This window comes from Megascapheus bottae, chromosome 22 (genome assembly GCF_031878675.1).
Source record: "Megascapheus bottae isolate mThoBot1 chromosome 22, mThoBot2.hap1, whole genome shotgun sequence".
Lineage (NCBI taxonomy): Eukaryota > Metazoa > Chordata > Mammalia > Rodentia > Geomyidae > Megascapheus > Megascapheus bottae.
Window position 1 is genome coordinate 2,739,892 of NC_143530.1, and position 27,965 is coordinate 2,767,856.

The 27,965-nt window shown below is 50.9% G+C and overlaps 1 protein-coding gene across 2 annotated transcripts; it reads right to left on the reverse strand.

Annotated features, from left to right (window-relative positions):
* Nucleotides 1-251: 251 nt before the first annotated feature.
* On the reverse strand, nucleotides 252-27,965 carry Efhc1 (EF-hand domain containing 1). Of its 2 annotated transcripts, none has more exons than XM_090355498.1 (11): nucleotides 27,795-27,965; nucleotides 17,646-17,867; nucleotides 14,725-15,012; nucleotides 11,792-11,941; nucleotides 10,419-10,611; nucleotides 5,965-6,185; nucleotides 5,217-5,357; nucleotides 2,920-3,133; nucleotides 2,513-2,660; nucleotides 1,528-1,735; nucleotides 252-437 (listed from the first exon to the last, which is right to left on the reverse strand). In XM_090355498.1, the coding sequence occupies exons 1-11, from the start codon at nucleotides 27,855-27,857 to the stop codon at nucleotides 372-374; spliced, it is 1,914 nt and encodes a 637-aa protein (XP_090211624.1). In that variant the 5' UTR covers nucleotides 27,858-27,965; the 3' UTR covers nucleotides 252-371. The 2 variants fall into 2 exon arrangements, with proteins under 2 accessions (XP_090211624.1, XP_090211623.1); XM_090355497.1 differs by lacking the exon at nucleotides 252-437 and adding an exon at nucleotides 444-529 and having other exon boundaries at nucleotides 27,795-27,946.

Sequence of the window (27,965 nt, forward strand, 5' to 3'; positions counted from 1 at the left end):
CCTAGCACGCACACAGCCCTGGGTTCGATTCCTCGGTACCACATACTCAGAAAAAGCCGGAAGTGGCACTGTGGTTCAAGTGGCAGAGCACTAGCCTTGAGCAAAAAGTGTCCAAGAAGTGCCCAGGCCCTGAGTTCAAGCCCCAGGACTGGGAAAAACAAAAAAGAACAAGAAACACTCACCATCTCAAGTAAGGTACCAACCTTAGGTGCTGTGGAAGACAATTTAATTTAGAGCAGTGAGCATTAGAGCAAAAGACACACTTATGTATAACCCGAGCTCTGTAAAGCCTCTGTAAGAATCCAGGGTGTACACTTCAAGTGCGCGGTCAACATGGGATTCTGTGTGGCATTCTTGCAGCAGCCCTTCAGTCAGAAAATGCGAATGAAGTTGGAGTAGTCAATCTTGTCATCTCCGTGAGAACACATCGTGATTAACTGTGGGAAGGAACGAGAACCAGACCATCCTGTGGCCTCCACCTTCGCACACCACATACCGAGAGTCCTGGGTGTCAAAACTCCCCCTTCCCCTAACGGAACCAAAGCAGAGCAGAGTAAGTGGTCTGCCCAAGATTCTAGGACAGCATCCACCTTTTGGGGACATTGCCTTTTTCTTTTCTTTACTTTTTACCAGTCCTGAGGACTAACTCAGGGCCTGAGCACTGTCCACTTGAGTTAGTAAAGCACTTACAGCTTTTCTATGTATGTGGTACCCAGGAATCGAACCTGGGTCTTTGTACATGCTAGGCAAGCACTCTACTCTACCACTAGGCCACACTCTAAGCCCCAACACTGCCATTTTCTAAGCACTATTACTGTCCTGATACTCAAATACAAGAGTTGTCCACCGGAAAGTAAGACTTAAAGAACAGGCTCATTACCGTAGCCTACTAGAGCCTCGTTCTGTCGCCGCCCGTGTCCCCGGAGCCCAGCAGTGGCTGGTAATGATGGTCAGCTATGGCTATAGACTGGGCTGCACACACATCTGCTCTGCTTCCCCTGGTCCTGTCTCACTTCCCACTGGCTGCTCCCCTCCCCCTCCCCCCCACCTCCCACCCCACGCCTGTTCCCGAGCTCTGCAGAAGGAGGAGAGGCCTGAGAGGAAGCCATGAGGCGTGCAGTCCGTCTGAGGCCCTCACCTGCCCTCGCTGCTCACTGAAGACGTCTACAGATCCTGATGCTCATAACAGGGAGCCTAGATGGGGAGGTTTTCCTCTAGCTTCTAGGGAGGCCTGGTTAACACGGTGTACGGTGAAGGTCAAGGACGGCCCTCCTCGTTAGCTCACTCAAGAAAACCCTTTGCACCTTTCTCCCGCTTTGCAGCTGGCTGAAGGCAGGGGTCAGATGCCCTGCTCATGGGCCTCCGGCCATCGACTGACCCGGGTCTGTCCTTGGCAGCCGCTCTGCCTCCCAGCCCAGCCCGCTGGAGGCCCTGCTCGACTGGCATTGCCAGAGCCAAGGAGAGCAGCAAGTGAGGACGCAGGAGCCCCTGTGTGGAAGGTGATGGCCTCGGCCGCTGCGCACTGACCTCCTTGATCAAGAAGTCATCAACGGGGATGTCGAGGGACTCACAGATCCGGAAGAACAGCTCTCTGTCCACGGAGCCCGAGCCCTGCGTGTCGTGCCTGTGGAAGGCCTCGCAGATCTCCTCTTTACACGCACGGCCCTCCAGCTGCTTCCGGAGGGTTTCTATCAGGGCCTCCATCTCGTGCACGTTGGAGCCCTCTTTGGCTGGCCTGTGGTGGAGAAGAAGGCCTGTCTGTCTGGTGGGAACAGACATGCAAAGCGGGCTGCTCCCCCATCGCTTGCCATCTTGCAGAAGTCTCCTCCTGGCCCTTTTTAACCCACCAGCCAGGGAAGCCCTTTTAAAGGCAATCAGACCTCGCCACACTGCTTTCTACTCAGAAACTCAGCAGATGTCCGTTTCATGGGAGCAAAAGCCACCATCTTCCCGGGGGCCTAGCAGGACCTGGGCCTTGTGAATTCTTGTAGGGAAATCTTCACTGTCTCTCTTCTTCCCTTCCAGGTCTGCCCTCTCCCGTCTCTTCTTGCCAATGGGAGCGCTCTTGGCTGGTTTACCGCAGCCTGGGGCATTTACGCTCTCCTTCTCCCTTCATGAACAGCTAGCTCTACCTCAACCCCCCAGCGGGGAGGGGTGATGTCTCTCCCCTCCCAAGCGTGCTGCTCCTTCACTGCGCCTGGCCTCGCCACCCACGGCCTCCCTCTGGAAACCCTCACACTGCACTGCGCTCCACCGCCACAGCAGGGTTGCCCCCAGACTGGCTTGTTTGCTGCTTTGTGTCCTGGCCACCGCCTGCGGCTCAAGTGAACTCCAGGAGGGCAGTGACTGCTTGAGAGTCAGCCACCGCCTGCTGGGCTCCTGGGACCCTGAGTCTGTGTCTAATAACACCCACCCGGAGAGGGACCTGGAGATCACGGCGTGGTCATCCAGTGTGACCCTAAATATCTTGCCGTCTCAGAACTGGAAAGGACCCTAGGACAGCCCAGCCTACTTTTCCGTGCCGGGTGCGGGGGCCTCCTGCTTCTGAAGGTGGCTCTGGACGGAAGCCAGGGCCTCCGGGGAGAACTGCGAGGCGTTGCTCTCCATGTACTTCAGCACGTACTCGTCCGTGTCCAGGATGGTGAACCGGTGCCCAAACACTGGGGAGAGGGCAGGGGCACCCTTAGCTTCGCCATGTGTCCCTCCTGCCCCATCAGCCTTACAGTGACACATCACAGCCATGCCATTTGTGACCACAGCTACCGAATGTTCAAAACGGAGACCAGCGATCAGGCGCAGCGCTCTTCTCGCATAGGAAACCTGGTGTCAGCCTCTAACAGCCTCAGCCAAATCAATGGCAGCAACTCAGCCTCACTGAGGAGGGAGGGGCACGGGTGCGGGAATGGATGCCGAGCTTACCGTCGATGACGGCCCCGATGTAGAAGTCACTGGGGCTGTAGTAGGTGGGGTTGTCCGGTGAAGACTGTGGCTTGGTAACTCTGGTCCGGCCGAGGTACTTTCCCCCGATGATACCAGAATTTCTAACGGGAGGCTCAAAGATGCTAATCGTATCAGTGGCTAGAAAGTAAGAGAAGATGAACCGGCGGTCTTTGTCTTCTGCAATGGGGGATTCCTAGAAGGGTGAAGGAAAGAGTGCGTGAAAGTCCAAACTGCACAGAGCTGTCCAGGGCGCAAGTAAACGACAGACGGGAAGCCGAGCTCGGTCTATCTGACCCAAACTCAGCACGGATGGGGAACTGGGGGTTGAGGGTGGGCCACTGGAGCAGGCCTCTTCCCGAGGTCACCCCAGCTCAAATCCACAGCAAACATTCTTTCCCATGGGAATGTAGGCCAGCACACTACATCTTCCAGTTGTCTGCTGTTCTGTCAGATAGAGATCTGTCTGCTGACTTTAAAAATACTTGGTTCGTATGCAGTCCTCATAAAACACATCTGCGGGCTGCGTTCTCCCGGCCGCTATTGGATACTGTTAAGGTGACGCCATACTTGTCTTTACATACTATAGGGTGATTAGGTGAGGTTTGATTTTTAAAAGCAAATACAACTTAAAAATAAAATTTAAGCTGGGTACAGTAGTAGCTCACGCCTGTAATCTTAGCTCTCAGGAGGCTGAGATCTAAGGATCAGGGTTCAAAGCCAGCCCCAGCATGAAAGTCTGAGAATCTTATCTCCAATTAACCTCCAGAAAACAGGAAGTGGTGCTGTGGCTGAAGGGGTAGAACACCAGCCTAGAGCTGAAGAGCTCTGGGACAGCACCCAGGCCCAGAGTTCAAGCCTCACGAACAACAAAAAAGAAAAATTGTAAGTGAATCACAGTGAATGGTCCCACAGGCCTTGGAGAATGAACTTCTTTTTTGTTCCCCCCCAGTCACGGGGTTTGAACTCAGGGCCTGAGCACTGTCCTTGGACACTTTTTTTCCTCAAGGTTGGTGCTCCACCACTTGAGCCACAGCGACACTTCCAGCCTTTTCTGGGTATGTGGTACTGAGGAATCAAACCCAGGGCTTCGTGCATGTTAGGCAAGCACTCGACCACTAGGCCACACTCCTGGCCCCTTAAAATATTTTTTATAACTCATCAAACAGTGCTTGTATAAACTATGTCCTGAGTTTTTGTTATCTTAAGTTTTCTAAAGATGCACTCAAGGCATTGGTGGAATGCAGACATGATGTGATATTTCATCATCTTTGGTGAGGCTATTCTCACTACTTTGTCTCCTCACAATATGAATTATTATCCACACTGTGCAGGGTCAGAAACACATTAAGGCCGGATTCACAAGAGGCAAGGGTTTCTAAACCACAGCAGCAGTCCCCCGTCCTGCCCCACTGCACAACCTGTCCCTCTCTACAGACAGGCATTTTAAATTCCGTTTATACTTACAGGAAAGCTAGAGTGGGACGAACAGTCACACACTGCTTACCATGCTTCCCAGAAATTCAGTACGGGACACCACCACACAATCACCAAAGCCAGGAAAAAGCACTCAAGCAGTGAACCCGAGGCAAGCCCTGACATTCTCCTCGATGGTGAGCTGTCTGTTTGGAGTTAGGCATTCAGTACTGAGTGCACACAGAGTGACGGGCACAGGCCTGAGCCCTGCTGGTACCTCCTGTAATCAGTTACAACACAGAGACCAGAGCATCCCAGGAGAAAATCAGCTCAGGCAGAAAAAAGCTCAACAGAAAAAAAGCTGTGTTGTGGAGGCATGCCAGCATCACAGGGCACACACACACACACACACACACACACACACACACATATATATCTCACATATATATATATATATATATATATATATATATATATATGCTGTTTGTGCTAAACATGAAGACTAGGGTTGAGACTAGCCCAGGCCAAAAAAAAAATTTTTTTTTAAAGAGACCCTCTCTCAAAAGTAACCAGGACAAAATGCTGAAATTTAGTAAGAAATGGTCTTTACTCAAAAGGAAACCTCAGCATCATGGAAATCCATACAGCATAGAGATGAACTGAATATTGTTTAGAATTCATAACTGTTCAGTAAGCTTGGGACCTAGGAGAGGCTGAAAGGGGAGATGGGACTCGGCGTGCGTCTTCAATGCCACCTAACTGGTTTGAGGGCTGCGGGCCACATCCAGGGTTGAGGAATGGCAGCTGTGCACCATGACCCAGAAGAGAATGCTGACAGGAAATGACAGGAAACAGAGCCTCACCAGGGAAGCCAGGTAGCGGAGCACCTTGTTGTCATTTATCAGCATTTTAATAATATCTTTTCTGGGAGCTTTTGGAATGAGAGCAAAGCAATTCTGAGCTGAATCTTCAACCAGTCCATAGCCATTATATGGAGGCAATTCCTAAAACAAAACCAAATCACAGGAAGCAAGAGGTAAAGCAGATGCTTGTTTGCATTAAAATTAAAGGTAACTTGAGGTTTCTTATTTAAAAAAACCTAGACATTTTTTGAAATATTCCCACACATATAACCAGAAAAGTAACACTGCTTATTATCCTCACCCCCTGTTCCCCCTACCCTGCTTTTTTTTTTTTGTCAGTCATGGGGCTTGAACTCTGGGCCTGGGCTCTGTCCCTGAGCTCTTCAGCTCAAGGCTATCACTCTACCCCTTGAGCCACAGTGCCACTTCCAGTTTTCTAGTGGTTAATTGGAGATAAGAGTCTCTTGGACTTTTAGTGCCCAGACTGGCTCTGAACTGCGATCCTGAGATCTCAACCTTTTGAGTAGCTAGGATTACAGGTATGGGAAATCACTGAATATTATAGAAACTTCATTACTTCATTCTGTGTCTTTGGTTGTTGGCAGGTAGAAGTTTCTGCACATGCGGCAGGCTATTGGTGTCTGCTCTTTTGTGACCATTCTGTCCAACTGTGCTCACCACCACTGACTGTGTGTTCACACAGGACTTCTTCAATCTCTACCTAAAAGCGTTTTTCTCTCGCCGTTACCTGCTTCGCAGGGGGTGGTTCTTTCTTGCTCACATCAATCCTCGGTAAATCCATGATTCCAAACTTCTCTTTGTAGTACTGGCGAGTGAATGGGTCGCAGTCGTAGATGAAGAAAGTTCTCCCAAGGATGGTGAGAGTCTTTCCAACAATGAAGTCTTTGGCAGTGTACCACTCCAGCACCTCCTGATCAGAGACCTCCAGCACGCACTGGGGGAAGTTCTCTAATGGAGACGGGTGGAGACGAGACAGAGTGAGTGCAAAAAGCCGACACACAAGACCACGGTGCTCCTGAGAACGTGGGGAGTGCAGTTCTCTGCTCTGGTCAAGGGTCAGCTTCCGCCTGGCATACCCACAAGAATATAAGGCCAAGTGAAAGGACACATAACTAATGGGCCGGCTGGTTTCTGTAAAATCTTCTGCTAGTCAGCTAGAACCATGACTTTGAGTCACTAAGCTTGGCAGAATTAATGCTTAAAAGCAATTATTACAAGGAGACAAATGTCCTTCCACAAGACATATAAGAGCCTAAGGTTTAGGGAGGATTCAAATTATTTGCTTCAATTTTCCATCTACTGAAGCGTTCACCCAACAGTTACTAATGTCTACCACACACCATCCTGTAACCCTGGGCTCACAACAAGGTCCTGTCTTCATGGAGAAAAGCTGCACAGTTAATAGCTTCACTTCAGGAGCAATCCCTGGCATTAGGACAGCAGACGTCATCTGAAGGCCCGGGCAGGGATGGTTAAAGGAGATGACAAGCGTCCAGGTGTGAGAGTGGACATGAGCATGAGTTGCATTTCTAGAGTAGGTCCAGTTTTACCACAGTGTTGATGAGAACCAGTTCAGAACTAATGGTCAGCATGTGTCAAGTTGACTTCCTGTGGCTGCCTCTGCGTACACTGTCTAATAAGAGGGCCTCGCACAGAGGCAGAACCCAGAAGACGGCAACACAGAAAGTGCAAAGCAGCCTGGTACTCTTCTAACCTTTTGCTAAGATGGAGAAACAGAAAAAGAAAAAAAAAGACTAAGGTTTCCTATGGCGGGAATAAAGGCTTGATCCCCAATCTCTGTGTTTTTTTTAAATTATATATCCAAACAGAAAAAAGTATATATCTACATATATTAATGGGGTACTCTGTGGTATTTAATACATGTATGTGTTCTGTAATGATCACATCAGGATAACATAACTAACTCTTGAACATACATTATTTATGGCAAAACATTTAAAATCCTTTGATCTAGCTTTGTGAAGTACACAGTGCATAATTGTTTTCTATCATGTGCAAGCGTGCACCAGAACTTTTTACCAACATGCAAGTTGGTACTCATTCTCTAATACAGGGATGTGGCAGTGTTTTACACCTTTGATACTTGATAATATTCACTGTAGAGATCTCTCCTTTGATTAAACTTATTCCTAGGTTTTTTAATTTTTGTATTTGATTTCTCCATCAGATAATTAGCCATTAGTGTACAGCAATGCAACTGATCATTGTACATTTATCTTGCATTTTGCAACTTCACTGAACTCATCAGGAATTTTCTGTCCGTTTGGCAGTTCTACAGACTGAAATAGGGTCGTGTGCGTGGCAGGAAGGCGCTCTATTGCCGGAGTCATGCTCCTGGGCCTCATTTATTATTATTTATTAATTTTTTTAAATGTTGTGGAGGGTTTTCCTATCAATAAGATCATGTCATCTGCAAGCAATGACAACTGGATTTCTTCTTTCTAATTCAAGAGCCTTCTAGTTCCTGAAATAGACTTTCCAAGACTGCATTGAAGAAAAGTAGTCTTATATCACATCTCTAAAGAGATAATGTTACCTCATTATATAATGGGCTCATTATAAATAAACTTTGCTGTAAGTACCTTGTTTAGTGCCTTCCTTATAAAGGGATGTTGAATCTTACAGCATGCCTTTGAGAGTACTGGATTTCATTCGTTACTTCATTCTGCAGCTGTAGAATTTACGTATTTATTGATTTCTATGTGTTACGTCATTCTTGTATTTCTTGGATGAATCTACCTGTCTTTGTAAATGATGGTTTCGGTGTGTTACTAGAAATGTGCTGGGCCCGTTTTGAGAAGTTGGGTTTTTGGTCTATCGTGAGGTAGACTCGGGGCCTGGGCACTGTCCCTGGCATGGACCACTTTGAGCTCAGAGTTTTTGAGTCATTACTTGGAGATTAGAGTCTCACTGGGGCTTTTCTGCCCAAGCTGGCTTCAGAACAAGAGTCTTAGATCTCAGCCTCCTGAGTTGCTAGGTTAACACTATAAGCCATTGGTACTAGGTTGATTTTTTTTTGGGGGGGGGGAAGATTTTTGTTGTTGTTTTTGTCAGTCCCAGGGCTTGAACTCAGGGCCTGGGCACTGTCCTTGAACTTTCTCAAGGCTAGCACTCTACCACTTGAGCCTCAGCACCACTTCTGGCTTTTTCTGTGTATGTGGTCCCATGGAATTGAACCCAGGGCTTTGGGCATGTTAGGCAAGCACTCTACAATAGGCCACGCTCCTGGCCTGAGAATTTTTACATCTATGTTTGTCCAGGGTATTGGCCTGTGGTTTTCATTTTTTTGGTGTTGTTTGTCTTGGTACTGGGAAAGGGTAATGATAGTGTAATAGAATATGTTGAAGAATTCCTTCCTCTCTGTTTTTTAATAACAAGAATTGATGTTCTTTCTATTCACTTGGTGGTACTGAGGGCTGAACTTGTGAGGCAAACACTCTACCATTTGAGCTGTGCCTCCAGATCCTTTTGTTTTTAGTGTGTTTTTCAGGTTTTCTTCATCCAGGCCCGTCTCAGATCTCAATCATCTGACCTTTACACCAAATCAGCTGGAGCCCAAGATGTGTGCTGTGATCATGCTCAGCTTGTTGGTAAGACAAAGCCTTACTGCATTTTGTGCAGGTGCGCCTGTCTCGAGCTCTACCTCCCAAGTATCTGGGGTTATAGGAATGGACCACCAGTGTGGCCTAGTTATAAAAGTCTGGTAAAATGCAGCAGTGAGGGGGGATAGTTATGGATTTTTTTTCAATAGAAGACTTTATTACTGTTATTACTGATTCAAACTTGATGCTTATTATTAGTTTGCAGGACATTGGTGCACTTCTAAGTTATCCAATTTCTGACATTGAGCTGTTTGATGCTATGACCAATAGTCCTTTATATCTCTGTGATGGGCGTTATCATGTCTCCCTTGGGCTGGGAATGTGGCTGAGTGACAGAGTGCTTGCCTTAGCATGCATGGAGCCCTGGGTTTGATTCCTCAGTACCATGTAGCAGAAAAAAACAGAAATGGTGCTGTGGCTCAAGTGGTAGAGTGCTAGGCTTGAGCAAAAGAAGCTCGGGGAGAGTGCCTGGGCCCTGAATTCAAGCTCCAAGACTGGCAAATATATATATATATATATATATATATATATAATATATATATAATATATATATATGTAACATCTCCCTTTTCTTTTCTGATCTTATTTGAATCTTCTTTCTTAGTCTTGCCAAGGGCTTGCTACTTTCACATTATGTAAATGTTACTGTGCTATCTTGTTTATTTTTCTGTATACATAGACCTGTGTTTCTAAGAATTGCTTTGTGTACATCTTGTTTACTGTTTCTAGCTTCTGCATGTTAATCAAGGTGTACTTTTACCACTTTATCTACTCGGACAGTAACAAAAACCTCCAACTCCTTGCCCACAATAACACTACATTATGAAAAAAATCAAGCGTGGCAAGTAGCACGTGTGAGTTGGCTGGATTTAGTCTTCAGTACAGTCAAACTTGGTTACAGCATCTACTGTAGACAAACTTTATGCTCAGTATCTAGTCTTTTATTATCTTGTTCCCTCCAAAAGTTAGGCTGCATAGAAACTACCTACTCAGTAGACAGAGGAGGTAAGAAACAAAGTCAGGATATCATACAAGAAAATGCTAGGCTACACCTTTAAATAAAAACAAACTTGTTTGGAAGCACATTTCTTTTTTGTTTTTTGTTTTTTTGCCAGTCCTGGGGCTTGAACTCAGGGTCCGAACACTGTCCTTGGGCTTTCTCAAGGCTAGAGCTCTACCACTTGAGCCATAGCACCACTTCTGGCTTTTTCTGTGTATGTGGGACCCAGGTATTGAACTCAGGTCTTCATGCATGCTAAGCAAGTACTCCACCACTAGGCCAAACTCCTGGCCCCTGGAAGCACATTTTAAAATCTAACTGTAGACGAGTACATTGCATCAGTACTGAAGCCATACTCTAACTTTCTTTTAAGTCAAGTCAGTCTCCTACTGCCGCTTACGTCTCATTCCCGTCTCTAGCAGCTTGTCTGAGAGACGTGCCTGATCCAAGGCAGGTTATAGAGAAGGGAGGGTGTATGAAAAGCACCTAGGAACATAGCTAGGGACTCCCAAGGGCAAAGGGACAGGGACAAGGGGCGGGGCGAGCGGGGGAACGTACTTGTGTCTTTCACCAGCACCTTGGGCATGTGCTGGCGGTTCATCAGGAGTGGGAAGGGGTCTCTCCCGTCGTTCCGCTCGTGCACCTCCCGGATCTCCACTGTGTCGTCCATGAGATAGTAGTGGATGATGTAGGTGCGGCACTCACCAAACATGCTGTTGCTATCATCCCAAATTGCATAGAAGCGAAGGACCTGGTGAAAACCAAGGGAAGAGGGTTCAGCTAGACCCCCGGAGCCCGGCCACGTACAAAAAGGCTTGCTGGGAAGACAGGCACCATCTCAGACGGGAGGAACTGTTTATCAAAGATACGGAAACATCTGAAATTATGGACCAGATATCAGCAGTCACAGAAGAACAGGTCTGTGGTGAGAAAGAGCGTACTTGGACCCAAAACATTAGTATTTAAACAGAAACTGAGGGGTTGGGAGTTTGGCCTAGTGGTTAAAGTGCTTGCCTAGCATGCACAAAGACCCAGGTTCGATTCCTCAGTACCACATACATAGAAAAAAGCCGGAAGTGGTGCTGAGGCCCAAGTGGTAGAGCTCTAGTCTTGGGAAAGTCCAAGGACAGTGCTCAGGCCCTGAGCTCAAGCCCAGGACTGGCAAAAAAAAAAAACAAAAAAAAACCAGAAACTGAATTCAAAGGTCAATGGAGTCCTTACAAAGTAGTTCAAGTGTATGAATGGTGATCCATGGTGAATAATAGCTCATATGTAACAACATAATCTTCAAAAATGAAGTAGTAGTAATTGATATAAAAATATCCCTCATGGCCATTACAGCATGAGGTGAAATTTTTTCTTTGCCAGTCCTGGGGCTTGAGCTCAGGGCCTGAGCACTGTCCTTGGGTTTTCTCAAGGCTAGAGCTCTACCATTTGAGCCACAGCACCACTTCCAGCTTTTTCTAAATGTGGTACAGAGGAATTGAATCCGGGTCTTCGTGCATGCTAGACAAGCACTCTACCAGGAGGTCAAACTCCTGGCCCCAAGGCGAAAATTTTTGAAGTAGAAGATGTTAAATTTCTAGGGAAAAGAGTGGCACAAATGTATTAAAGGTCCTCTCTGTCTACTCTTTGATGCTCCAGTAGAGAAAGAAAGTGCAGATCTGTGTATACATATCAGCTCGCAATAGGGAGAATTAGGAAGGCTGGGTCAGAGTTGGAAAAGTTCCAAATATTCTGTATGCCAAAATTTACATAACACTGAATAAGAAAGTACTTCAGTGGGGTTTCTGTGAATCTATGTTAACATAATTATTAAAGACAAAATCATTACATTTAAAGACATGTTGCAGTCACCGATGCGGCCTATGCAAACATACACGTCACCTTTGGACATAAGTAAGCTCTGTCACCTAGCCTGGGTCACGTACCTGTTTGTCAAAGGTTAGAAACTGTTTGAGCTGATCAAAGTCAGAAGGTGTGACATACTTTCGCAGAGGCTGTTTCCGGAGTTCAGTGTAAGGATCCAGAGCCATCTTCTCTGGTGGATTTAATTCGATTCCTTGACTTTCCAGAAATTCCTAAATATTTCAAAATAAATATCCATCTTTTTAAGGTCTTCTTTTCTTTTTACATTGGTGGTATTTGGATTTTCTAGGCTTTCTCCTGGCAAGGCAAGCACCCAACCACCTGAGCTATGTCCCAACCCTTTCTACTTCATATTTCAAATAAGATCTTCTGGTGTTGTCCAGAGTGGGCCAGGCTGCAATTTCCTATGAAAACCTTGTGAAGCAGGCGTGACAAACACATGCCACCACATGCCAGCTTATCGGTTAAAATCAGGTCTTGTAGCGGGCATGGTGGCTTGAGTTTGTAATCCTTGCCCTGTGGGTGGCAGAGGTCAGTGGGTCAGGTTTGAGACCAGATTAGGCATAAAGGTTTGTGAGACTCCATCTCAACGACTGGCTAGATGCAGCCCAACATGGCTGAGACTCTTCCAGTCCTAGGAAACCCAGACTGATGGCATGGGGTACGTCCCTGCCACCCCCCCATGACATAGGCAGGCTCACATAGAGGATTCTGTCTGGATGAAAGTGGCTGGGGGGGTACTGCTATGCGAGCACTTGTATGCACAAAGCCCTGGGTTCAATTCCTTGGTACCACATACACAGAAAAGGCAGGAAGTGGTGCTGTAGCTCAAGAGGTAGAGCACTAGCCTTGAGAAAGCCCCAAAACAGTACCCCGACCCTGAATTCAAGCCCCAGGACTGGCAAAAAAAAGGAGGCTGGAGCTATCGTTCAAGTGATAGGGCACACACCTAGAAAGTACAAAGCCATGAGTTTAATTCCTAGTATGACCACCAAAACCAACATAAACCAAAAAATTCCCACAAAATGCCCTGGAATTACCACCAAGGGTGAACGACTGCGTGCCTCATCTTAGAGCTTATTCTAGTATGTACAGACTGATGATACAAAAATACATTTGACGAGCCTTATTGCTCAAATTAGCCTTTGGTTTGCAGCTTCTTCATGTAGGGAAATAGTATCTTCAAGTCAACACAACTCAGTAAGGCAGATCATTTATAATTATGTTAAGCTTTCTATTTCATAGACTTCCTAGATCTGCTGTGTACTGGTGGGTTACCCCTGTAACCATAGATTTACGGAAGGCTGAGAGCTGAGGATCAGGGTCGGAAGGCAGTCCAGGCAGGAAAGTCCATGAGACTCTTGTCTCCAATTAACCACCAAAAAGCCAGAAAAAGAGCTGTGGCTCAAGTGGTAGAGCACCAGCCTTGAGTGAAAAAGACCAGGGACAATGCCCAGGCCCTGAGTTCAAGCCCCAAGACTGAGACACTGACGCAGACGCAGACGCAGACGCAGACACAGACACAGACACACAGACATGCATGCATACACACACACACACACACACACACCTAACACCACTAGATCTGTTAAACTAGCTGAAAGACTGGATAGTGAAATAACTAGGTGCAAGTAAGAACTTAGATCAAGTTAGTTAAGTTCGTTACCCAAGAACAGGGTAATTCCTAGGCTTGCTTCAATCCTGGGATGTAGCCAAATTTCAAACAGCACGTAGATCGTATTTGCTAGGGAAGCAAGCTGTACAATGTTAAGCTGAAGTCCCAGTCCTAACTTCTAAACTTGCTTATGTTCTTCCATATAACTGAAAAGAAAGCGTGTTCACTGGCTATTTTATTTTATTTATTTATTTTTCCATCAGGGGCTTGAACTTGGAGCTCAGGTCCTGTTCCTACACAATTTTGCTCAAGGCTAGTGCTCTATCACTTTGAGTCACAGCACCACTTCAGGTTTTCTGGTGGTTAACTGGAGATGTATCTTACGGGACTTTGCTACCTGGGCTGGCTTTGGGCTGCGAATCTCAGATCTCAGCCTCCTAAGCATCTAGGGTTACAGCTGCGAGCCACAGACATCTGCTGTGCACTGGCTAATATTTTAGATCAGCGTGTTTGGCACAAGAGGAAGGATACACCAAGTGCTCAGATCTCATTGGGAAATCCAAGGAAGGTATCCACATTTGATAGCATCTCCCAATTCATTTTGCTAATGACAAACTATTTTCAGAGTCACCTTTTTATTGTTGTTGGAACTAAGGTAAATGTAACTCAGGGTCCGTAGACCTGCTAGGCAAGCACTCCACCACTTGGCCTATCTTTAGCCCTCTTGGGTTTGACTGTTTTTCAGATAGGGTTTTACGAGGTCTGGCCTTAGACTACAATATCCCTACCTTTGCTTCCTTTCTTGCCTGGCCAGGCATGGTGGCTCATTCCTGTAATACCAGCTATCGTAATTAAAACTATTAAAACTCCCCAGCTGGAGTTTATGACTAACAACAAAATTTTTCCTTGAAATGAAGGCTTAGTGTAATAGAATTATTGGCTGAGACATTTAGCTAGCCTGAACTTGAGGAAAGAGGAGAAAGGAGACATTTCCTGAGACTGGAAAAGATGCCAGCGGTGGACCTCCGCAGCGTAGGCTGAGGGACTGCCAGGCCCCTGGGCAGCTGGGCTAGGAGCACCGTCAGGCCACCGTCAGGACTGTCCAGTCTCGGGCACTCCAAGCCCTGGGACTGTGTGGTCTTCCACACCTCTCGATCTCATGACCCAAGGCTGGTCCCTTCTCTCCTGGCTGCTGGAACTGCCATCAGGGGAACTGGCTGGATGCCAGCCTGGACCTCGTTTCTTCCCCCATGCTGCCCCACAGAGTGAGAGGAGGCAGCCTTCTGGTCAGCGCCCTCCGTGGGCCTGCAGAGGAACCGCAGCCCACCGCAGCCCAGAACTGCCCCCCGATCCCATCAGTGCCCGCAGGGCTTGCTGTACCTGTGTGAACAGGTCGCAGTCAACAAGGTGGAAGGTCTTGCCATAAATCGTGATGTTGACACCCCGGTTGAGGTCTTTCCAGTGGTAGTGGTCCCCCAAGTCATTCTTAGCAAGCCGCTGACGTTTGATCAGCTTGCCCTGAGGGATTCCCGAGTTTTCCACCACAGGCTCCATGACAGACATGCTGTCATCTTCTAGGTAGTAGTAAATCTTCACCTGGCGGATCCTATAATGCTCCTCCATTGACATGGGGACGTCCTCTTGGAAATATGCCTCGAATTTCAGAACCTGCATTACACAAGGGAAGGAGAAATAGTGTCAGATTAGGTTGTCAGTGTCATCTGAAAACTGTCAGGCCTTCCTCTCCTGAAAAGAGAACCATGCAGGAGGTTCCAGTTCTCCACATCCTCTCATTTGAGACCAAAACCCCAGGGCAAATCGATTCTGCTATCTATTTGTATATGACCTGTACGCTAAGAAGCTTTTTGTACATCTTTAAACAGTTGAAAAAAGTCAGGGAGGAAAGGATGTTTCATAAGTTACGGGGATCATAATGAAATTATGTGAATGCATGAAAGCGGAGTGCAAATTTTATTGCTTATCAGTCGTTGTATAAATGTTTAACACGGGCTCTCTAGGTGTAGCTAAGTAGTAGTGACAGGGGACTGTATTCAATCTAGACACGCCAAAGCCTTAGTGATGACAATGACTGTAACTGGGACGTGGGGTGTTTAGGAAGCAATTCAGATTAAATGATGTTTTAAGGGTGTGACCCTAGTCCAGCAGGACTGGTGGCCTTATTGAAGGGGACACACAGGAGTAAAGACCACACGAGCGCATTGCATAAAGGGAGCTCTGCCAGACAGAAAGACCTCAGGACAACTGACAAGTCAACTGGCTGTATCTCTGGTTAAAGTCTGAGCTTCTAGCTTCCAGACTATTAAAGAAATAAATGTCTATTGTCAAAATCACTCAGACTAAGGTATTTTATGTATGTATGTATGTATTGCATGTATGCATGTGTGCACGTATATATGTATGTATTTATTTTTTGCTGGTCCTAGAGATTTAATTCTGAGCCTAGGTGCTGTCCTTGAGCCTCTGTGCTGAAGGCTAAGCATTCTACTTCCAAAGTCTGAGGTATTTTATGCCAAACTAAGTAGACTCAAACTGTTGTAATGTTCAACACATAAACTGTTTAGCCCTTACAGAGAAGTCTGCTGATGTCTTCTGTAAATACAGTGTGTGTAGAGTACACTATCTGCTCTGTGTATGTGTGTGTGTGTACGTGTGTGCACATGTGTATGAGAGCACTTTGATGGAATACTTTTCTAGCTTCTGAAGAGAGTGAAAATTTGGACTACACAATAACTTTTGTTTTTGAAATGAGAACAAAAGTTCCAGCCTGTCAATTCAGAAGCAGAGCCCCTTATGAGTAAGAGTAACAACACACTCTTGAATGAGCATCGCTGAACCACCACCCCAGCAGGGACTGGCAGACAGCATGTGAATGCCCTGGCCCTGCTCTGAGATAGGCATGCCATGCAGAGAAAGCTTCTGGTCCCCGGAAAAGCATCAGCAGCTGTGCCAAGTCAACTGAAATGAAAGGGAAGCACTAGACACATGCAGGCAGCTAAATTAAAATGTTTGATCACTGTACTTCTAAGACACAGGTACACAGAAAAAACATCTGGAAATGTGAATCTACAAGACCAGAATTTCTCCAAGTATCACCAATGATCTTGAAGCATGACAAGGGGTAGGATGACATCTTAATACAAAGATTCATTGATAAGGAAAAACAAAGAAGTATGTAAAAATGTCAAGAGATGGACATAAAAAGCAATTTCATGCTTATAAGGTGGAAGGGTACAGGAGAAATAGGCATAGACAGCCAGTCACCAGTGGCTCATGCCTGTGGTTTGAAGCCAGCCTGGGAGACTTTTATCTACAATTAAGTCACAGGAAAAGCTGGGCATGGTGCTTGGCTCAAGTGGTAGAGGGCTAGCCTTTAGCAACTTTTGCTCGGAGACAGTGCCCAGGCCCAGAGTTCAAGCGGTAGGGTTGGGCTGGTGGGGGCAGCCACAAATAATGTGTCTTGTCAACATAAAATGTCTCTCTAAAAACATCTTACAGGCCTGCAGATGTAGTTCAGTGACAGGCAGAAAGAAAGAAAGAAAGAAAGAAAGAAAGAAAGAAAGAAAGAAAGAAAGAAAGAAAGAAAGAAAGAAAGAGAGAGACAGAGAGAGAGAGACAGAGACAGAGAGAGACAGAGAGAAAGAAAGGAAGGAAGGAAGGAAAAGAAAGGGAAGGAAGAAAGAAAGAGAAGGAAGAAAGGAAGAAAAAGGGATGAAAGGAAGGAGAGAGAAAGGAAAGGGGAGAGATAGGAAAGGGAGGGCGGAAGGGAGAAAGGGAGGGCGAAAGTAGAGAGAAATAGAGAAAGGGGAAAATGAAAGATGAAGAATTAGAGGAAAAGGAAACAGGAGAGAGAAGCAAAAATAAAAATGAAAATGAAGATTAACTCGTAGAGATAGCCTGGGGAAAATGGACAATTGATGGTATTCTGTATTACACAGAGATGAAGAATGTATGAAATATTTCAGAACATAATACTTTGAAAACTCAGAAAATACAGAGCCAAACACAGGCAGTATGAACCCAAGAATTTAGGATCCACCCAATTTTTCTGTAACTGTATTTAGAAACTATTTCAGGGACGCCTAGAGGGAATTATTTTTTCTGTAATCAGCTTTCTGACTAGAAAAGGCCTCTTGACAGCCCAAGTTCAGCTGTGTATGACTAAGGGTTGAGGCATTTGGACAATTTTCTGCTCAGAGGTCTCTAGAAATCTCGAGCTTTACTATTAACTGGCTTCCTCTGCTATCTGAAGGGAAGAAGCACCCTAAGGTTTCAGATCATACCTTTTTGTCAAAAGCCACGTGCGCAGGGATAAAATCTGGAGGTGGGGGCCGCCTCGGCTGGCCGTAAGTTAGAACTGGCGCCTTGTTGGCCAACTCGTCCAGTACAGACTGGGACACCTGGTTGAACTCCAGGGGGTCCCCGCCTATCCCAACTGTTGGATGTTTCATAACTGCGTAGCCATTCCTGTAGCCCAGTGTCTGGCTGCGATGGAAGTTTGTTTTCTGAGGAAAAGAAGCATGACATTAATAGCATCATTCACATTTTCCTTAGGTCAAACAAACAACTTTCCAAAATATGATCACTTAATACTTTAGAAACACTGCAAGATTCAGGTCAAGGGACTGTTTGTAAAGACATTTGGACAAGGCAAGAGAGGAGACGTAGGAGAAGCCACATGAAATCAGTCTACCATGCTATCTCATGGATGACTGTTTAAAATCATACTAGAATTTGAACCCAGGGCCTCATCCTGGCTAGGCAAAGGCTCGACCACTTGAGTCACTTCACCAGTCCCTTTTTGCATAGGTTATGATAGCGCCGGCGGACCTGGCCTGTGAGCCTCCTGTCTGCATTTCCTCACAGAGCTCAATGACAGGCAGACACCACAATGGCCAAGCTATGGGGAATGATGGAATCTCACAAATGGGTATTTTTTTTTGTCCTGGTTGGTCTTAGATAGAGATCTCCCATTTTTAACCTTCCAAGTAGTTAAGATTATAGGCTTAAACCACTGTGCCCAAATTGTTGCATCTATGCTGTTAATTATTAACTACTTTTCCCCACGGTTTTCATCTTCTCTGATGGCCATGTACCATGGGGCCTAGGAAGTCTGATTCTGTGAATTATACTTTATCTAAATTAAAAGTTCGTCTGGTTACAGACACTGATAGATTCATACAACCTTGGAAAGTGACTAGATAGCACATATTACAGTCGTGAATCCAATAATTCTACCTTGACCATTTTTTTTGGCCAGTCCCAGGGCTTGAACTCAGGACCTGAGCACTGTCTTTGGGTTTTCTCAAAGCTAGAGCTCTACCACGTGAGCCACAGCACCATTTCTGGCTTTTTCTATGTATGTGGTAACCGAGGCATCAAACCCGGCTCTTCATACACGCTAGGCAAGCACTCTATCACTAGGCCAAATTCCCAGCCCTTGACCATTTTTTAAGGATGTAACCTAAAACTGTGAGCAATGCTGCCCATGTCAATTGTATTTATGATAGTAAAACATTGGAAATAATCTAAAAGAAATGTACAATTTATAAGCATGCAAAAAATCATGTGTACAAAAGGAGAGTCAGGTTGATGAATGTCCTCTATATTATACATTTCTTTTTAAAACTATACTCTTACTATCGTGAAGTGGTTGCACAAAGGGGTTGCCATTTAACAAAGCAGTATATGAATACAATATGTCTTGATCCATATCCCTTTGTAATATACATTTCTGAATTGTGTTGCTTTTTAAAGATGAGTATAGTTTTATTGGTAGTTGAAAGAAAGTAAAGATTAAACTAAGAGTTAAAAAGCAAATTAAAGGGACTGGGAGTGTGGCCTAGTGGTAGAGTGCTTGTCTAGCCTACATGAAACCCTGGGTTCGATTCCTTGGTACCTCATACACAGAAAAAGCCAAAAGTGGTGCTGTGGCTCACGTGGCAGAGTACTAGCCTTGAGAAAGCTCAAGGACAGTGCCTGGGCCCTGAGTTCAAGCCCTAGGATGGGCAGGAAAAAAGAAAAAAAGCAAATTAAAAAAATAAATAAAAAGAGAAGTCAGGCATGGTGGCTCACACCTATAACCTTAGCTACTTACGAGGCTGAGATCTGAGGATCATAGTTCAAAGCCAGCCTGGGCACCAAAGTTCGAGAGACTTATCTCCAATTAACCACCAGAAAACTAGAAATGGCACTGTGGCTCAAGGGGTAGGGCGGTCACCTTGAGCTGAAGAGCTCAGGGACAGTGCCCAGGCCCAGAGTTCAAACCCATGACTAACCCACCCTGCAAAAATAAGGGGAGAATTAGAGGTGAATGTGTTTTTGTGTCCTCTGTGATGTGGAGTTATTTTTAAAACTTTATGTATGCAGCAATTATGTCTAGCTACATATATAATGTAGAATTAACCATAAAATATATTTAGTGAGGAAAAAAAGTTGACTTATTGCCTTCTTCATTTCATGGGCCCAGGCTAGCAATCCTAGCAATCTTCCAGACCTGTACGAACACAAAGGGCACACTAGAACTAACTTCTTTAGCGAAAAGAGTTGTGGGCTGTGGGACGTATAAGCCAGCGTAAAGGAACTGCTTTGGGCCCCTAAGCCTGAAGACCGTACACTAGGCTGCGTGGCCTTCTCATGGGTGACTTCTCATGGGTAGCACTGCCTCGTTCTCCAGGGTGACCTGAAACACACCAGTGAGAAGACTTGAGATGGAGGAAGCTGAGCCAGGCCCTGTGGCTTCCTCCTGTCATCCTAGCCGCCCTAAAGGCTGGGCCCCCAGACCACTGTGCAAAGATGCTCAGGCCAAGAGGGGCACTGCACCAGCCAGGAGGGGAGAGGAAGGCAGAGGAGAACGACACAGACACTGCACATGAAACACAGGCCCTGTGGAGGGGGCACTGCACCAGCCAGGAGGGGAGAGGAAGGCAGAGGACAGCGACACAGACACTGCACATGAACAGAGGCCCTGCAGAGGGGGCACTGCACCAGCCAGGAGGGAGAGGAAGGCAGAGGACAGCGACACAGACACTGCACATGACGAGAGGCCCTGCAGAGGGGGCACTGCACCAGCCAGGAGGGAGAGGAAGGCAGAGGACAGCGACACAGACACTGCACATGACACAGAGGCCCTGCAGAGGGGGCACTGCACCAGCCAGGAGGGAGAGGAAGGCAGAGGAGAGCGACACAGACACTGCACATGAAACACAGGCCCTGCAGAGGGGGCACTGCACCAGCCAGGAGGAGAGAGGAAGGCAGAGGAGAGCACACAGACACTGCACATGAACAGAGGCCCTGCGGAGGGGGCACTGCACCAGCCAGGAGGGGAGGGGAAGGCAGAGGACAGCGCAGACACTGCACGTGAAACACAGGCCCTGTGGAGGGGGCACTGCACCAGCCAGGAGGGGAGAGGAAGGCAGAGGACAGCGACACAGACACTGCACATGAAACAGAGGCCCTGCGGAGGGGGCACTGCACCAGCCAGGAGAGGAGAGGAAGGCAGAGGACAGCGACACAGACACTGCACATGAAACAGAGGCCCTGCAGGGGGGCACTGCACCAGCCAGGAGAGGAGAGGAAGGCGGAGGACAGCGCAGACACTGCACATGAACAGAGGCCCTGTGGACGGGGCACTGCACCAGCCAGGAGGGAGAGGAAGGCAGAGGACAGCGACACAGACACTGCACATGAAACAGAGGCCCTGCAGGGGGGCACTGCACCAGCCAGGAGAGGAGAGGAAGGCAGAGGACAGCGACACAGACACTGCACATGAAACAAGAGGCCCTGCAGAGGGGGCACTGCACCAGCCAGGAGGGAGAGGAAGGCAGAGGACAGCGACACAGACACTGCACATGAACAGAGGCCCTGCAGAGGGGGCACTGCACCAGCCAGGAGGAGAGAGGAAGGCAGAGGACAGCGACACAGACACTGCACATGAAACAGAGGCCCTGCAGAGGGGGCACTGCACCAGCCAGGAGGAGAGAGGAAGGCAGAGGACAGCGACACAGACACTGCACATGAAACAGAGGCCCTACAGAGGGGGCACTGCACCAGCCAGGAGGGAGAGGAAGGCAGAGGACAGCGACACAGACACTGCACATGAACAGAGGCCCTGCAGAGGGGGCACTGCACCAGCCAGGAGGGAGAGGAAGGCAGAGGACAGCGACACAGACACTGCACATGACGAGAGGCCCTGCAGAGGGGGCACTGCACCAACCAGGAGGGAGAGGAAGGCAGAGGAGAGCGACACAGACACTGCACATGAAACAGAGGCCCTGCAGAGGGGGCACTGCACCAGCCAGGAGGGAGAGGAAGACAGAGGACAGCGACACAGACACTGCACATGAACAGAGGCCCTGCAGAGGGGGCACTGCACCAGCCAGGAGGCGAGAGGAAGGCAGAGGACAGCGACACAGACACTGCACATGAAACAGAGGCCCTGCGGAGGGGGCAGTGCACCAGCCAGGAGGGAGAGGAAGGCAGAGGACAGCACACAGACACTGCACATGAACAGAGGCCCTGCAGAGGGGGCACTGCACCAGCCAGGAGGGAGAGGAAGGCAGAGGACAGGGACACAGACACTGCACATGAAACAGAGGCCCTGCAGAGGGGGCACTGCACCAGCCAGGAGGAGAGAGGAAGGCAGAGGACAGCGACACAGACACTGCACATGAACAGAGGCCCTGCAGAGGGGGCACTGCACCAGCCAGGAGGAGAGAGGAAGGCAGAGGAGAGCACACAGACACTGCACATGAACAGAGGCCCTGCAGAGGGGGCACTGCACCAGCCAGGAGGGAGAGGAAGGCAGAGGAGAGCACACAGACACTGCACATGAACAGAGGCCCTGCAGAGGGGGCACTGCACCAGCCAGGAGGAGAGAGGAAGGCAGAGGAGAGCACACAGACACTGCACATGAACAGAGGCCCTGCAGAGGGGGCACTGCACCAGCCAGGAGGGAGAGGAAGGCAGAGGAGAGCACACAGACACTGCACATGAACAGAGGCCCTGCAGAGGGGGCACTGCACCAGCCAGGAGGCGAGAGGAAGGCAGAGGACAGCGACACAGACACTGCACATGAAACAGAGGCCCTGCGGAGGGGGCACTGCACCAGCCAGGAGGAGAGAGGAAGGCAGAGGAGAGCACACAGACACTGCACATGAACAGAGGCCCTGCAGAGGGGGCACTGCACCAGCCAGGAGGGAGAGGAAGGCAGAGGAGAGCACACAGACACTGCACATGAACAGAGGCCCTGCAGAGGGGGCACTGCACCAGCCAGGAGGCGAGAGGAAGGCAGAGGACAGCGACACAGACACTGCACATGAAACAGAGGCCCTGCGGAGGGGGCACTGCACCAGCCAGGAGGGAGAGGAAGGCAGAGGACAGGGACACAGACACTGCACATGAAACAGAGGCCCTGCAGAGGGGGCACTGCACCAGCCAGGAGGGAGAGGAAGGCAGAGGACAGCGACACAGACACTGCACATGAAACAGAGGCCCTGCGGAGGGGGCACTGCACCAGCCAGGAGGAGAGAGGAAGGCAGAGGACAGCGACACAGACACTGCACATGAAACAGAGGCCCTGCAGAGGGGGCACTGCACCAGCCAGGAGGAGAGAGGAAGGCAGAGGACAGCGACACAGACACTGCACATGAAACAGAGGCCCTGCAGAGGGGGCACTGCACCAGCCAGGAGGAGAGAGGAAGGCAGAGGAGAGCACACAGACACTGCACATGAAACAGAGGCCCTGCAGAGGGGGCACTGCACCAGCCAGGAGGAGAGAGGAAGGCAGAGGAGAGCACACAGACACTGCACATGAACAGAGGCCCTGCAGAGGGGGCACTGCACCAGCCAGGAGGGAGAGGAAGGCAGAGGAGAGCACACAGACACTGCACATGAACAGAGGCCCTGCGGAGGGGGCACTGCAACAGCCAGGAGGCGAGAGGAAGGCAGAGGACAGCGACACAGACACTGCATAAAACAGAGGCCCTGCAGAGGGGGCACTGCTCCAGCCAGGAGGGAGAGGAAGGCAGAGGAGAGCACACAGACACTGCACATGAACAGAGGCCCTGCAGAGGGGGCACTGCACCAGCCAGGAGGAGAGAGGAAGGCAGAGGACAGCGACACAGACACTGCACATGAACAGAGGCCCTGCGGAGGGGGCACTGCACCAGCCAGGAGGGAGAGGAAGGCAGAGGAGAGCACACAGACACTGCACATGAACAGAGGCCCTGCGGAGGGGCCACTGCACCAGCCAGGAGGGAGAGGAAGGCAGAAGACAGGGACACAAACACTGCACATGAAACAGAGGCCCTGCGGAGGGGGCACTGCACCAGCCAGGAGGGAGAGGAAGGCAGAGGACAGCGACACAGACACTGCACATGAAACAGAGGCCCTGCAGAGGGGGCACTGCACCAGCCAGGAGGAGAGAGGAAGGCAGAGGACAGCGACACAGACACTGCACATGAACAGAGGCCCTGCGGAGGGGGCACTGCACCAGCCAGGAGGCGAGAGGAAGGCAGAGGACAGCGACACAGACACTGCACATGAACAGAGGCCCTGCGGAGGGGGCAGTGCACCAGCCAGGAGGGAGAGGAAGGCAGAGGACAGCGACACAGACACTGCACATGAACAGAGGCCCTGCGGAGGGGGCAGTGCACCAGCCAGGAGGGAGAGGAAGGCAGAGGACAGCGACACAGACACTGCACATGAACAGAGGCCCTGCAGAGGGGGCACTGCACCAGCCAGGAGGGAGAGGAAGGCAGAGGACAGCGACACAGACACTGCACATGAAACAGAGGCCCTGCAAAGGGGCACTGCACCAGCCAGGAGGCGAGAGGAAGGCAGAGGACAGCGACACAGACACTGCACATGAAACAGAGGCCCTGCGGAGGGGGCACTGCACCAGCCAGGAGGGAGAGGAAGGCAGAGGACAGCGACACAGACACTGCACATGAACAGAGGCCCTGCGGAGGGGGCACTGCACCAGCCAGGAGGGAGAGGAAGGCAGAGGACAGCGACACAGACACTGCACATGAACAGAGGCCCTGCGGAGGGGCCACTGCACCAGCCAGGAGGGGAGAGGAAGGCAGAGGACAGCGACACAGACACTGCACATGAACAGAGGCCCTGCAGAGGGGGCACTGCACCAGCCAGGAGGGAGAGGAAGGCAGAGGACAGCGACACAGACACTGCACATGACGAGAGGCCCTGCAGAGGGGGCACTGCACCAACCAGGAGGGAGAGGAAGGCAGAGGAGAGCGACACAGACACTGCACATGAAACAGAGGCCCTGCAGAGGGGGTACTGCACCAGCCAGGAGGGAGAGGAAGGCAGAGGACAGCGACACAGACACTGCACATGAACAGAGGCCCTGCAGAGGGGGCACTGCACCAGCCAGGAGGCGAGAGGAAGGCAGAGGACAGCGACACAGACACTGCACATGAAACAGAGGCCCTGCGGAGGGGGCACTGCACCAGCCAGGAGGAGAGAGGAAGGCAGAGGACAGCGACACAGACACTGCACATGAAACAGAGGCCCTGCAGAGGGGGCACTGCACCAGCCAGGAGGGAGAGGAAGGCAGAGGAGAGCACACAGACACTGCACATGAACAGAGGCCCTGTGGAGGGGGCACTGCAACAGCCAGGAGGAGAGAGGAAGGCAGAGGACAGCGACACAGACACTGCACATGAAACAGAGGCCCTGCAGAGGGGGCACTGCACCAGCCAGGAGGGAGAGGAAGGCAGAGGAGAGCACACAGACACTGCACATGAACAGAGGCCCTGCGGAGGGGGCACTGCAACAGCCAGGAGGGAGAAGAAGGCAGAGGACAGCGACACAGACACTGCACATGAACAGAGGCCCTGCGGAGGGGGCACTGCACCAGCCAGGAGGAGAGAGGAAGGCAGAGGACAGCGACACAGACACTGCACATGAAACAGAGGCCCTGCAGAGGGGGCACTGCACCAGCCAGGAGAGGAGAGGAAGGCAGAGGACAGCGACACAGACACTGCACATGAAACAGAGGCCCTGTGGAGGGGGCACTGCACCAGCCAGGAGGAGAGAGGAAGGCAGAGGACAGCGACACAGACACTGCACATGAAACAGAGGCCCTGCGGAGGGGGCAGTGCACCAGCCAGGAGGGAGAGGAAGGCAGAGGACAGCGACACAGACACTGCACATGAACAGAGGCCCTGCAGAGGGGGCACTGCACCAGCCAGGAGGGAGAGGAAGGCAGAGGACAGCACACAGACACTGCACATGAAACAGAGGCCCTGCAGAGGGGGCACTGCACCAGCCAGGAGGGAGAGGAAGGCAGAGGACAGCGACACAGACACTGCACATGAACAGAGGCCCTGCGGAGGGGGCACTGCACCAGCCAGGAGGAGAGAGGAAGGCAGAGGACAGCGACACAGACACTGCACATGAAACAGAGGCCCTGCAGAGGGGGCACTGCACCAGCCAGGAGGAGAGAGGAAGGCAGAGGACAGCGACACAGACACTGCACATGAAACAGAGGCCCTGCGGAGGGGGCAGTGCACCAGCCAGGAGGGAGAGGAAGGCAGAGGACAGCGACACAGACACTGCACATGAACAGAGGCCCTGCGGAGGGGGCAGTGCACCAGCCAGGAGGGAGAGGAAGGCAGAGGACAGCACACAGACACTGCACATGAAACAGAGGCCCTGCAGAGGGGGCACTGCACCAGCCAGGAGGGAGAGGAAGGCAGAGGACAGTGACACAGACACTGCACATGAACAGAGGCCCTGCGGAGGGGGCACTGCACCAGCCAGGAGGAGAGAGGAAGGCAGAGGACAGCGACACAGACACTGCACATGAAACAGAGGCCCTGCAGAGGGGGCACTGCACCAGCCAGGAGGAGAGAGGAAGGCAGAGGACAGCGACACAGACACTGCACATGAAACAGAGGCCCTGCAGAGGGGGCACTGCACCAGCCAGGAGGAGAGAGGAAGGCAGAGGAGAGCACACAGACACTGCACATGAACAGAGGCCCTGCAGAGGGGGCACTGCACCAGCCAGGAGGGAGAGGAAGGCAGAGGAGAGCACACAGACACTGCACATGAACAGAGGCCCTGCAGAGGGGGCACTGCACCAGCCAGGAGGCGAGAGGAAGGCAGAGGACAGCGACACAGACACTGCACATGAAACAGAGGCCCTGCGGAGGGGGCACTGCACCAGCCAGGAGGGAGAGGAAGGCAGAGGACAGGGACACAGACACTGCACATGAAACAGAGGCCCTGCAGAGGGGGCACTGCACCAGCCAGGAGGGAGAGGAAGGCAGAGGACAGCGACACAGACACTGCACATGAAACAGAGGCCCTGCGGAGGGGGCACTGCACCAGCCAGGAGGAGAGAGGAAGGCAGAGGACAGCGACACAGACACTGCACATGAAACAGAGGCCCTGCAGAGGGGGCACTGCACCAGCCAGGAGGGAGAGGAAGGCAGAGGAGAGCGACACAGACACTGCACATGAAACAGAGGCCCTGCGGAGGGGGCACTGCACCAGCCAGGAGGCGAGAGGAAGGCAGAGGAGAGCACACAGACACTGCACATGAACAGAGGCCCTGCAGAGGGGGCACTGCACCAGCCAGGAGGGAGAGGAAGGCAGAGGACAGCGACACAGACACTGCACATGAACAGAGGCCCTGCGGAGGGGGCAGTGCACCAGCCAGGAGGCGAGAGGAAGGCAGAGGACAGCGACACAGACACTGCACATGAACAGAGGCCCTGTGGAGGGGGCACTGCACCAGCCAGGGGGGAGAGGAAGGCAGAGGACAGCGACACAGACACTGCACATGAACAGAGGCCCTGCGGAGGGGGCACGGGGCTGGACACCAGGCCACCAGGCCTGGGACTGCACAGAGCGGAGTCGTGGGGCCCGGGATAGGCCTGGTACCGGGGGCAGGAACAGGACGACGACGGCGGGGCTGCCTAGGCCGAGGGACCCAGACCCTGGGGACCGAGGAGGAGGAGGATGAGCAGCACGGGGAGCCTGAGGGAGGAAGGACGAAGTCGGCCGGGAGGAAAACGGGGTAGGATGGGGAGGCGGCCCAGGGAGGATGGAGGAGGCGGGGGAGGAAGCCCGGGGAGGACGGGGGAGGAGGTCCGGGGAGGACGGAGGAGGACGGGGGAGGAGGCCCAGGGTAGGACGGGGAAGGAGGTCCGGGGAGGACGGAGTTGGTGGGGGAGGAGGGCCAGGGAGGACGGTGGAGGACGGGGAAGGAGGCCCAGGGAGGACGGAGGAGGCGGGGGAGGAGGCCCAGGGAGGACGGGGGAGGCGGGGGAGGAGGCCCAGGGAGGACGGGGAGGCGGGGGAGGAGGCCCGGGGAGGACGGGGAGGCGGGGGAGGAGGCCTGGGGAGGGCGCGGCTCTGGCCAGGAGCGGCGGGCGGGTCGGCGGGTCGGGCCCCGTCCTCACCGTGGACTCCTTAAAGGAGGAGCCCGGGAGTAATGGCAGGCCGTGCACAGGGTTGGACACCATCGCTGCGGCGGCCGTTACCGCCTCCTCTTGGGTCCCGTTTGCGCCTCTCCGGTTGCCCGGGAGACGGGCGGCGTCCTGCGTCCAGTCGAGGCGCCATGGTAACGCAGC

Excerpts from the sequence above, each read along its gene's own strand:
- Efhc1 (XM_090355498.1), bottom strand. The coding sequence starts at position 27,857 with ATGGTGTCCAACCCTGTGCACGGCCTGCCATTACTCCCGGGCTCCTCC. Across the intron at positions 15,013-17,645 it reads ACGTGGCTTTTGACAAAAAG|GTTCTGAAATTCGAGGCATA; the intron begins GTATGATCTGAA and ends TGTGTAATGCAG. Across the intron at positions 6,186-10,418 it reads GGTGCTGGTGAAAGACACAA|AGAACTTCCCCCAGTGCGTG; the intron begins GTACGTTCCCCC and ends CGTCTCCATTAG.